The following is an 11,834-nucleotide window of genomic DNA, read 5'->3' on the forward strand; positions in this document are numbered from 1 at the left end:
AATGATGTTCTTTTATTGTTAAGGACTCATACCAATACATCGATTGGTTGAAAGACATTTGATAAAAACAGTTGTTACAGCGCGCCTTAAGCCACGCCTACCAGGGTGACAATTTATAGCAATGGATTGTAATGCATGAGGACAGATGAATTGATACTGTACAGAAAGTATGTCCGTAAAGATTCATAAAGGTTCATTTTATGCGTAAAATGGTCCTTTAGATATATCAATTTATTGATTTAAACACTTTATGTCCCATTTAAAGCTTCTAAATGAATTAGAGACTTACTGCTTTCATTTCCTATAGAAAAGTCTTTTTGAAAGTCCAGGTACATGTATTACGTGAAGAAAATTGCAATGTTGTTGAATTTTATAGAGATTGTGTGTATATAAATACTTTCAGCAAAGAATCAAAATATAAGAACACCCCTCGATCCAAAAAATAAAACATGTTTATAATCTCCAGAAACACTTCTTTCGTCACTTACAAATGAGAAAAAATGTTTTGAACGCTAATTTTTTAAAGAGTATATACGTCTACCCAAATCACCTACAATATTGTCACAATAAAAAGATAAAGAGATTGTTTGGATTATGACTTTTTTAGCAGAGCAACGTCAGGATCTAGTGTATAAAACACAAGTGGTGTAGGTCTCAGAATTTGGAAATACTATATAAAATACTCAGGTGAGCGTCAAGGGCCATAATCCTCTTTTTTCCTACAAAAGATGCGCAGAAATATAATCAATTTGTGAATATCAAGCAACTCCAATATTTTTTCTGGGGAAAGGGGGATGCATTATTCCTTGCCAAAGATTGCGATCCTGTGATTCGCTCCTCGTCAATCTTATGGAACGGAAGCGGGTTGCATGAAAGGAAGGGAGTAGATTTTGTAATCTATACAAATCAGCGTGCTAAATGTACAAAGGAATGTGTATATAACATAAAAGTACCATCACGATGGATGAAACAGATTTCACATGAGATTACAATGTAATCAAAAGTATTTTATCATTTTTATGTAAATCAATATTAGTTTAATTAATTTACGTGCAAGTGTTAATTTTTTTTAAAAATTCTTTGAATATTATCTTGTTTATCTAAATCTATCCTCCAAACAATCCCATCTAAACCTGCTTTATTAATAGGATTTTGTTGATATATGAATATTATTTGACATTAGCAACACCTATACTATTTATGTCTTGTTGATATACATGTACATGTGTAAGCTTTTTCATAATAAATGTTCTTAAATAACAGAAATTGTCCATATTTTCTAGCCAAACGGAAAATATAATCTTGGTTTAAATTCTCATTCCTAACTTTATTTGAAAAAAAGGGGACAGAAAATGGCATGAATTTTAAAACTGAAGTGAAAAAAGCTAAAAAAAAATTATACAGGTGCAAAATCAAATCTCTTTATCTCTTCATATACCCTCTTTGAAATACCATAAAAATTTAAGTGCAAAGAAGTTATGTTACATCCATAACATTACATTCACAATCATAATTTTACACACATTTCTCTCTCTCTCCTATCATCTTCTGTTGCAGCGCAAAATTAAAGATATATCTCTCTTTGTTAATATGGAAAAATCGACCAAATATATGTGGTAAAGATATCCTTTTATTCAACAACTCATCTTCGTATCGACCATTAGATGCCGTCCATATGTTTCCAAATTTAATTGTTCCTATTGTTATAAACTTGAATGCAGGACCGAATCTTCCATTAATCCATAGGTTTTAATTTTTCATCTATGCTGAAACTTTGTATGCTTTTCGTAAAGAGTGTGCCTTGACATGGTAATTGCGGTTTGTGTCGCAAAACAAGTGTTTGTAGGAAATTGTGTTTCTGAATTAAATATTGAAATATGCAGGAAAGACATGAGAAAAAAGTTCATAAATTGTTTGTCTTAATTATCGGTTTGTGTTACGTGCTAATTTGCAAACGGATAACCTCTGTCCTACTTTGTGAGGAAAATGGCACACTTTCGTATCAGGTAAGTGAATGAAATTTTAAAGCTTAAAAGTGGTTTTTCATTTTAAAAATTTTAAAAAATCATACCTGCAGTATTATAAAATTTTATAATACCGCGGGTATGATTTTTTTAGTAAAACGTTAATTCTGCGTTATTTTTTGGATTTTTCATATGGAATGCATTGTAAATGTGTACTAGAAGAATAGTTTATGAAAAAAGACGGGGGGGGGGGGGGGGGGCGGGGGGGGGGGGTCCTGTCTACAAGTACCTGTGTGATCTTCCAGTCACTTCTTCCTTTGTTCAAATGTTGAAATTGGTTGATAGTTGATGAAATGTTAAGACATAATCTCAGATTCTTTTCTTCAACTAAAAGTAATACAGTTATGAATTTTACACGTATATGAATAGAAAATGTTTCATAAAGTATCTTTAAAAGCTGTACAGATGCAAAGAAGCAGTTAGAAAGTGTGTGGAGGATCCGTCCACCCCTTTAGTGTCATTTATTCTTGAATCCGACGCTTCATTAGAAGATACAGATGCAGCGGAATAAATATGAACATTGGAATGGTTTAAATCAGTGCAATCCAAGATACTTTACAATTGGCGCAAGTTGCCACTGAAGATTACAAAAGAGAGCATTGAGATTAAACGATTGTTCAGAAATTTAATAGTTTTCTTGATGAACTTAAAATAAGATCAGAACAGTAGCGTCAAGAAGACGTAACGTATCAAGTACCATTGTTGTCCAGCAGGTTAGACGTAGTCTAATTTCGTGTTTTTCTTTGTATCTTAAAATTATCTGAAGGAAATTTCAAGCTACAGTCAAAATAATTAGAGGCGTTAATGCATAAAGCTTTGTTGATGAGTTCCTATTATTAAAGATTTCATATCATTTGTGACATTACCTTTAGGTTAACCCTTGTAGTAATCACAAGTACATCAAATATGAAGATAAGGAGCAATAATCATGCTCAAAAATCGAACTAGTAAACATTAAAAATTAAGAGCAGAAAAAACACGGACCCACTGAAAACATAAAGAGGTGGGATCAAGTACCAGGAGGAGAAAGCATCCCCTGTCGACTTTTCACCCTCGTCGTGAGCTCCTTGTCATGGTCGATTAAACGGAGAAATCCTAGACAATTCATAATGAAATTAATCCCCTGACTATCTGTATGAAAAACGTCAGTCAACATTCGACCTAACGACAGACTGAACTTGCAAACTTGATCATGGTATTGACCATATACCTTGCAAAATGTTAGCTCTAAACAAGATTGATATATGTAGATGTACCCTTGTTTCATTAACTTATCTGTCAGTAGCCTGTAAGGACAAAACTCCCACTGCGTTTTCTCTATCATCAATAATCAGTTTTCAATTTATTTTTTGTAGATACTGGAAAAATAAACGGCTGTTGTGTCTGATATTGCCCCTAATACTAGTATTTCTTACGACAGACATATTTTTCAGTCGTACAGCAACGCTTCTTACTGGGGAGACCAATTTGAACACCATTGCCCGACATCATATCGCCTATATCAAAGTTCATAAAGCAGCAAGCTCAACTATTCAAAATATTCTACTGAGATACGGGTACATGAGAAATTTGACCTTTGTCCTTGGTCGTAATGCTAATGTGTACCCTAACGTCATCAGTATTACCGAGTCTGTTACAAAATACAACATAGAACCTCCTCCAAAGAACAAAACATTCGACATTTCGTGTAGTCATGTGATATATAATCGCCAGTCTTTTAGCGCCATAATGCCACGTGATACAGTGTACTTAGCATCTGTTCGAGAACCCTTCACAGTTTTCATATCAACTCTTCATTATTTTCGGCCACCATATATATTCAATATCAACGTATCAGATCCAATATCAATGTATTTGAAAAACCCTGAAAAATATGAACCCGAAGTGAAAAATTCTTTAACAAATAACAGAATGGCATTTGAACTGGGCTTCCCACTTCAACTGTTTCACTCAAAAAACTGGGCTGGGATTAAAGAGTATCTAAAAAAGTTGGATAAAGAAATGGATTTAATTTTAGTGGTAGAAAGATTAGAGGAGTCTATCGTTCTACTTAGAAGACTTCTACATTGGAAACTACAAGATATTCTTTATGTTCCGAAAAATAAATTTGAAGCATTGGACAAAAAGACAAAGTCAAAGCTTAATGAAAAATTTTACCTCCGAAAAGATGCAAAACGAAAATTTGAGAAATGGGCAGTTCTGGACTACATTTTATATAAATTTGCTGTTAAAAAACTAGAGCGCCAAATTCGAAGCCAAAACACAGACTTCCAGAATGAAGTTGCGTATTTCAAGTTTATTCGGATGAAAGTTGAGGAGTTTTGCTTGAAGCAAAGCAAGCCCTATAGAAATGTGACTTTTACTGTTTATCAATCAGTATGGAACGACAAATTTGTTGTGGATTCGCTGATGTGCTCCCAGATGATATTAAGAGAGTCGTACTTTATTAAAGAAATAAGGTACCAACAATATGGAGTTTTGCCCAGTGAGGACAATTAACAAATAAATATATTTTTTGTTACAAGGCTAAACGTTTACTTCCATGCTTTGACAATTGAAATTAGAGAAACTACTATGACGTTGAAAATACATGTACGAGTATATCTATATAATTCTTTTTAAAAATATGCTTTTTGAGCATTTTTCGTTTTTTTAAATTGTAAAAAGTACAGGTAATTTTTACATTTTTTTAAGTGCAGTATTCTGAGGACTCTGTGCGTCTGTGATACATTTATATACAGTTACTTTTATTATAAGCTTTTATCTGCACACAGTAAGTTGACCAAGCATAGTTCACTTAAAATAATTATTAAGCCATTCTACTTACCAATCACAGAAAAAAAGCATGAGCCAATAAATAGGATTTTTTTTTTGTAAAGAAACAATATTTATATAATACAGAAGGTTAAAAAATAATTAAATAAATAAAAACATTAATACATGCCATTACCCCTAAATTTTGGAACCATGCATATTAATCCAAATTACACCTTGTCATTGCCTGTCAAGTAAGTACAGTGTATGCCTGCACAATATATTCTTGCTTGTGTCACTTAATTACCTCAACAGGCAATGGTATGTCTTGTGCACATTATAATGAAAAGACATGAATACATCACAAGTTTTTTTTTGTTTTATTATCTAGTCTCCATATCTTATTGCTACCAATTAAATGCAGTCACTACTCTGACAAACAGGAACCTTTATGTAACATTAACACAAAAGCACAAAATGACCAACAAATTCAATATTATCACAGATATCTCATTTCAAGTACATGTACCACCTACATAATCAACAACAGATTATCATATGGTGCAATTTGAATTCAATTGCACATCAGTCAAGAATTAAAATCAATGCAATTTTTGAAACATCCATCATGAAGTTTTTGATTTTTTCCATGAAAACATCGATTTAATTTGTTTCCATACTTCTCCCCACAAAATCACATTATCATAAGAATTAGACATGGGGTCTTGACTCCTGAAAGAGCCATCAAAACTGTTAATTTTATCTCTTTCTACAGAAATACTGTATGACTCGGATGAAACACTCTTAGAATGGGCACCAGTTAAATACTCTCTATGATTTTTCATTACTCTGTCTCGTTCCTTGTCCCAGGAATAAGGTATAAGTTGCTTTTTCATTACAGGGACAATAAGGTTGAATTTTTTCACACTGTCATTGATCAGAGAAATGTTGGCTTTGAACTTTTCACATTCATACTTCCAAACCTTATCTAAATGAGAGGATGGAAATGGAGGGGTTCCTATTCTTTCTAGTACTTTGGCAAGGTTATGTCTTGAATCTAATATACCATCCCTACAACAAGTAAAATTCTTTCTGTAGTTACTTGAACAATAATGGAATGTGGGAATAGAATAATGTTAACAAATAACACATCAGATCTGCGAATGATATAGTAATGTTCTGCTGCCTAGTAATAAGTCAATTTCTCAGAAGCAAATATTGAGATATTTGAATGATTTTCATATTAATATAGAGATATTTAAATAAATTTTCACAAAACATATCTTACTTGGGAAAATGAAGTGAGATAAGTTAATTTTGGTAAAATTTGTGTTTTTCAGTAATTTCATCATAGATATCAAGAGAAAATGGAAAATATTTTTTACACATCTGTCTCTCTCTGAAACAAAATAATTCCTTTTTACATATTATGAATTATAATTTAAAAAATATACAAAAGCTTCTGTTGTTGTTGTTGAACTGGGGGGGGGGGGGGGGGGGGCATATACTTGCAGAAAAAACTCAAAATGTTTATTTTATTTAACAACTTTAAATGAGATTTCAACTAAAAATTGTACTTTATTAATCATATATGTTTAATTTTACATAAGTTAAACATATGGAGAGATGTAAGGGTCATTGATATAAATCTATATCCATAAGTATTTTAAAATATATTTTAAAGCCTGCTTTCACTGGATAACATTTTCTACCCCCTCATAAAAAGAGTTATAATTATAAGAGCAACTAATTATTTGACACTGATATTAAAATTATCATGATTATTAATCAATTACTTATGAACACTTTTTTTGATTTAAAGAAAAATGTTTTCTATGGTGAAATTTCCACTCATGTTGAATTAAATGGGTGTAAAATGTAGGCAGGAATATCAAACTAGAGGGCATAGTTCTTTCCATTGCAGGTACAGAAAATTTAAGAATGGATTCCTAAATAACAATTGGAAATATTTTCAGTTATACACAGGTATGCAGTGCAAGAGGATTGCATGAGTGACATATATTCATCAATAAAATACTGTCATGATTTTAACTTTTAATTTCCTAACAAACTAGACCAATAATTCAGTATGAGAAGTACATGTGATGTGATGCAATGTACCTGTATTTAAGAAATAAAACTTGAAAGTGGAGTAAGAATCCGCTTTCAAACACATGTACTTAACAGTGTTTTTCACACATATTTTTTAAAAGCATCCTTTTTCATCCATTTTTGGAGGAATTTTACATTCACCTAGAAAACAATTGGTAAATATCATTGATTTTGGGAAAAATGACCACTTTTCCTACAGTAAAAAATGTCTATTTGGCTGTAATTTTGGGTCAGAAAAACAATGCTATATTGGCACGTACCTTATGTCTTTCTCTAGCATAATCCAGTCTGGTGCAAATCCTTCATCTTTTAACATCTGGTTAATCTTATAAGTGGTGGCATCCACAAGTGGGTTTCTGTCTTTGTATTGAATAGGTTTACCATACCCAGCCAAATTGTCAAAGTCACCCCTCTGCATGGATTCTTGAATCAAATCCTCAACCACACGGTCAATGGTTTTACTAGAAATAAGATCAATCATTACATGGCTTTAAGGGTATTTCAGGGGATTTCAATCAACTACTCTAACAGCAATGGGGGGGGGCAAAATTTACTTTTATTTGTACATCTACATGTAATGGCTCTTTATACTAGTATGCAAAGGGAATTTTTTATGTTACCACTTAAACTGTAGCTTAATATTTTGAAAGCATGCCCTTTTCGGCTCATGAAGACATCTTGGATCAAAATCTAAATACATATATCACAACCTGAGTGCACATCTATAACATACATACAAAATATTATAAATTTTTTTTTAAAAAACTTGTTTTATCTTAAAAAGTAGGAGAAAGAGACAATATACCTGAAACTTTAAAAAAAAAAACTGCATGCATAACATACTACAGTCAAACCTCGTTATCTCAAACTCAATTCTACTTATCCATTGTATTCGAGATTAATAGAATCATTCATTACTACGAGTGTGGGATAGTGAAATTCCACCGAGGGGACAAGATTCACGGTTTAGGACGAGGCTTTGCATTTCACTATCCCACACGAGTATATAATGAATGATTATTTTTCTCGCATTATTTTATCCAAAATAACGTCATGTCAATGATGTCATCACCATTGAAAAAAAATATATTTATAGTTTAGCATCCAATTAAAAATCTAAATACACCATCAAAGAAATCGTACCTGAAAATGGTTTACACATTTGTGTAAACTCAGAAAATAAATTTCAGTCCACTCAAATCATTCTGAGTTATATAAACTGGATTTTAAAAACAAACGATAGCGTAACATTTTATAAGAATCCTTCCGTGAGATACAAATAGTGCCATTTAGAAAGTGAAAATACGACAATCTTTTGAATTAAAACAAGTTTGATTATATTAATTAGACATCTACAATTTAAGTATATGTGATTTTTTTAAACATTATTTATTACAAGTATTCTATAAGAAGGAATGTTTACGTTACTGTTCGCAGCGTATTTATACACAGTGTAAGACAAAAAAATCTCACACTGCTGTCTCACACTGGACAATCTAACACCGGTGATTATGCGAGAAATCGGTGTTTGAGATACCTAATTTCAACTGTATATGCATTAGATTAGGAAACAAAAATGCACCTCATTTTGTTTCTCCGAGCTATTGATTTGGTTTTATTCACCAAAGCTGTTTCTGAAGGCTTCATCCATCTTGCCTTCTTGTGCTCAAACAAATCTTCAGAGACTTTTCTTACTCTGTGTTGGGCATATTGTTTTTGTCTTTGTAGTGGTGTGCCAAATCCAACACCCTGTAGATTTGATTAAAATAATTTAATATGAAAGCAATTCAAAAAAAAAAGAAGTTATTTAAGGTTATGACCAATGTGTGAATTTGAAATATAAAATCTGATAGCTAAAAAGTGTACATGTATTAATATAATTATGTAATAATCAACCAGCTATTATTAATTGTGAGCATTTTCAAAGAAATTGATTTATAGCTATTACGATTTTCTTTTGCAGATACATCCACTGACACATTTGGTCACATAAATTTCGATGGCAATTTTGATCGGGCCCTTGCTAGACGACTTTCGAGCTCTAGAGCTCAACACCATAAAAATGGCTTGTATCTTTATAATTCCATCACACAGTCTTTCTTCTACTAAATGCAGTGATCATGATATTACCTTTTTTTGTTAAATACCAGTTTGCAAGCAATCATTTATACAAATGTTACCAAGATACCTCAATGAACACTTCAAAGAACTATATGTATATCCCATTCAATGGATATAAATAAAATATATCCTCTATATACTTAATCAATGTATTTAGAAAAGGTGATCAGAAGATGAAAGGAAAAATTCTACTTGTAACACACACAACAATCAACATAGATCAGTCATAACTAGGTTACGAATATCAGCTCACAGGCTTAAAATTGAAATTGGACGATATCAAAAAATACCTAAAGATGAACGATTTTGTTCCCTTTGTGATCTCAAGGAGATTCAGGATGAAATTCATTTTCTCCTTGTATGTCCTCATTTTAGTGTACAAAGACTTGAACTTATAAATATTTGTAATAATAAATGTAAAAATTTCCAGTCCCTATCATATGATAATCAATTTCTTTGGCTCATGACTAATGAAGACCCTGAGATCCTAAGATCTCTTGCTAGATTCCTTGATAATCTACCATAACTGAAAAATTTAAATATATTTGGGGATAAATCTTGTAAATCTTGTAACACACACAAGAAGTCTCCATGCAAAGAGAGATAACTCTGAATTTTTCCTCAAAGCAGGTGTAGAAAAATAAATAAGCCAAAGGTTTACTAAATTTCAAAATCATGATAATCAATATTAGTGTTATTTTGAAGCAAGCAGAAATTACATACATCATAGCTGAGGTACTGACGATGCTGTGGAACAGTGTGTTTTATGTCAAAGTCAAGATCATCCTCCATTTGATGGTCTGTGTCTGCAGGGGTATTTCTATCAGTTCTATGACTCTAACATTCAAACAAGATTAAAAACAATGCATAAATATTCACAGCAATTTTTTTTTTACCTAAAAAGTTATTTTTGTCTCATTAGTGAATGCAATTTATGAAAGAATTATGATAGACATCCATTGTTTAATTATTCACTCTTCATTGTATTGAAAAACACAAGGAAATCTACTAGTATATGCATGTATGAAATTAATTCCATTCTACATACACATATTTCTCTCGAAAATATAATTCATGTTATAAAAACAAGAATGGTACTATTTTGAATGTACATTGCTTACTTAGAGAGCCAACATTAAAGGCAAGTAATTTTATACCTTAATTGCAACATATGCCTCTTTAATTTGATTAAATTTTCTAGGGTCAGCTGAAGAAGTTCCAGAGTCAGGGTGATAGACCTTGGCAAGCCTGAGATACGCTTCCTTCACTTCGTCATCTGAACTGTCATCAGTAACATTTAGAATGCTATAGCAGTCTTTTATATTGCTCCTTAACTGGTACCCAATTAATCTGCAACTTATATTCTGGAATCGGTTCCAAGAGAGGAAATAGGCATGAGGCCATCTGCGGATCATCCTAGTAAGAACTAACAACAGAAATGAATTAATTACACTGCATAACCATAATTGTTCTACAAGTTATAAAAATAAAAGAGTTATAAAACAATGGGCCAAAAACGTAGGTGAAAGCTACTATTGAAATGTTTACATAAAATTATGACCTTACTCACTTAAACAACTGTCTTAGCAATATGCAAAATGAAATGGTGGATAGAATAGATCTATCATTAATCAAGATCAAAAATATATGTAGCTGAAATTTCATATCCGTGTGATGCAAATATAGCCCTAAATAAAAAATACCAACCCCTCTATCTGTCTATAGGGCGTTATTTTCAAGTTATTGATAAATTTTCAGGCCCGAGTTTTACTAGGGGTCGTATTATTTTTACCGACTTATGTTACGCCGATTACATTTTCTCTATATTGTCGACAACCATCAATCACTAATAAGTATATTATTTCCAATCCAAATATACAATTTACATACACTAAATAACCATAATATCACCTCATTCCACAGTGACTCCACAGACCACCGAGTTGCGTAAACAAAATCTACACCGGAAACTGAAGAGAGGAATGTAAATTTAAACTTTTTATTTGCGACATTATTTTCCCCGAAAACACACAGGCGCTTTCATTGTTAGCTTGATGACACGACCTGTCTTCTATGTAAAGAATGATACATTTTAGCTCATTTGATCCAAAGACTCACATGGAGATTTTCTGAGCGATGACTACTCAGCTTATATTTATGTACGTATGACTGTACATATTTATCCATTTATGAGTTTTCAACTTCTTAAGAACCGGACAAATTTCAGCTCCCACAAAGCATCCTTGGGTAAAGGTGCAGGGTCCTTAGAAGCTAGCTTTGCGGGTGGAGTGGGTGGGGGATATATGGGTCACAACCTTTCAGAAATTCTTGACAAGACAGGCCCGTAGGAAGCAATTTCAGTTTGGGGGGGGGGGCACAGCTATACATTTTCAGTTGAGGAGCATTATCAACATGATCAACTATACCAAAAATTCCTTGACAATCAAAAAAAAAAAAAAAAAAAAAAAAAAAAAAAAAAGGTCATCAGACGTTTTTATTGAGGGGGCACAAGCATATAATACCTATATTTTCTATAGTAAACTATATATCGGCAAAATTATTGGGGGGCGGGGCACCCCCCCGTGCCCCCCCCCCCCGGTTCCTACGGCCATGCAAGAGCAATTATGGTTTGGGTCGTGGATATAGTCGGTATAGAGCGCCGGACAAGTGGTGCAGGAGTGCCGGGTTCGATTCCGGATCCAGACATACATGTACATTAAGTTATTGTTTCCAGCGACATAATTTGATAACTTGGGTTAATTAATTGTGTCTTCACCTTCGAAGACAGTTTAAGGAGGTGGAAATGTAATGGTTTGGACTGTG

The 11,834-nt window shown here is 32.6% G+C and overlaps 2 protein-coding genes across 3 annotated transcripts; one reads left to right on the top strand and one right to left on the bottom strand.

The window, feature by feature from the left end:
* The first annotated feature begins 1,986 nt into the window (after positions 1–1,986).
* Positions 1,987–4,523, top strand: LOC133188107 (galactosylceramide sulfotransferase-like). Its single transcript, XM_061323487.1, has 2 exons — positions 1,987–2,006; positions 3,380–4,523. Exons 1-2 carry the CDS (start codon positions 1,987–1,989, stop codon positions 4,521–4,523), a joined length of 1,164 nt encoding a protein of 387 aa, XP_061179471.1.
* A 619-nt stretch (positions 4,524–5,142) lies between these two features.
* Positions 5,143–10,969, bottom strand: LOC133188882 (dnaJ homolog subfamily C member 28-like). Of its 2 annotated transcripts, none has more exons than XM_061324365.1 (6): positions 10,902–10,969; positions 10,169–10,437; positions 9,735–9,848; positions 8,473–8,639; positions 7,151–7,351; positions 5,143–5,849 (listed from the first exon to the last, which is right to left on the bottom strand). In XM_061324365.1, exons 2-6 carry the CDS (start codon positions 10,424–10,426, stop codon positions 5,405–5,407), a joined length of 1,185 nt encoding a protein of 394 aa, XP_061180349.1. In that variant the 5' UTR covers positions 10,427–10,437; positions 10,902–10,969; the 3' UTR covers positions 5,143–5,404. The 2 variants fall into 2 exon arrangements, with proteins under 2 accessions (XP_061180349.1, XP_061180350.1); XM_061324366.1 differs by having other exon boundaries at positions 10,923–10,960.
* Between the last annotated feature and the right edge of the window lie 865 nt (positions 10,970–11,834).

Source organism: Saccostrea echinata, unplaced genomic scaffold (genome assembly GCF_033153115.1).
Source record: "Saccostrea echinata isolate AGI-Se365-2 ecotype Australia unplaced genomic scaffold, CSIRO_AGI_Sech_v1 ptg000016l, whole genome shotgun sequence".
NCBI classification, from domain to species: Eukaryota; Metazoa; Mollusca; class Bivalvia; order Ostreida; family Ostreidae; genus Saccostrea; species Saccostrea echinata.

What these genes read in the sequence shown, in the direction of transcription:
- LOC133188107 (XM_061323487.1), top strand. Translation starts at nt 1,987, where the DNA reads ATGGCACACTTTCGTATCAG. An exon ending in ATGGCACACTTTCGTATCAG is followed by an intron (nt 2,007 to 3,379) that starts GTAAGTGAATGA and finishes TATTTTTTGTAG; the next exon opens with ATACTGGAAAAATAAACGGC.
- LOC133188882 (XM_061324365.1), bottom strand. Translation starts at nt 10,426, where the DNA reads ATGATCCGCAGATGGCCTCATGCCTATTTCCTCTCTTGGAACCGATTC. An exon ending in GTCAGTACCTCAGCTATGAT is followed by an intron (nt 8,640 to 9,734) that starts GTATGTAATTTC and finishes TCAAATCTACAG; the next exon opens with GGTGTTGGATTTGGCACACC. An exon ending in ATGCTAGAGAAAGACATAAG is followed by an intron (nt 5,850 to 7,150) that starts GTACGTGCCAAT and finishes TACTTGTTGTAG; the next exon opens with GGATGGTATATTAGATTCAA.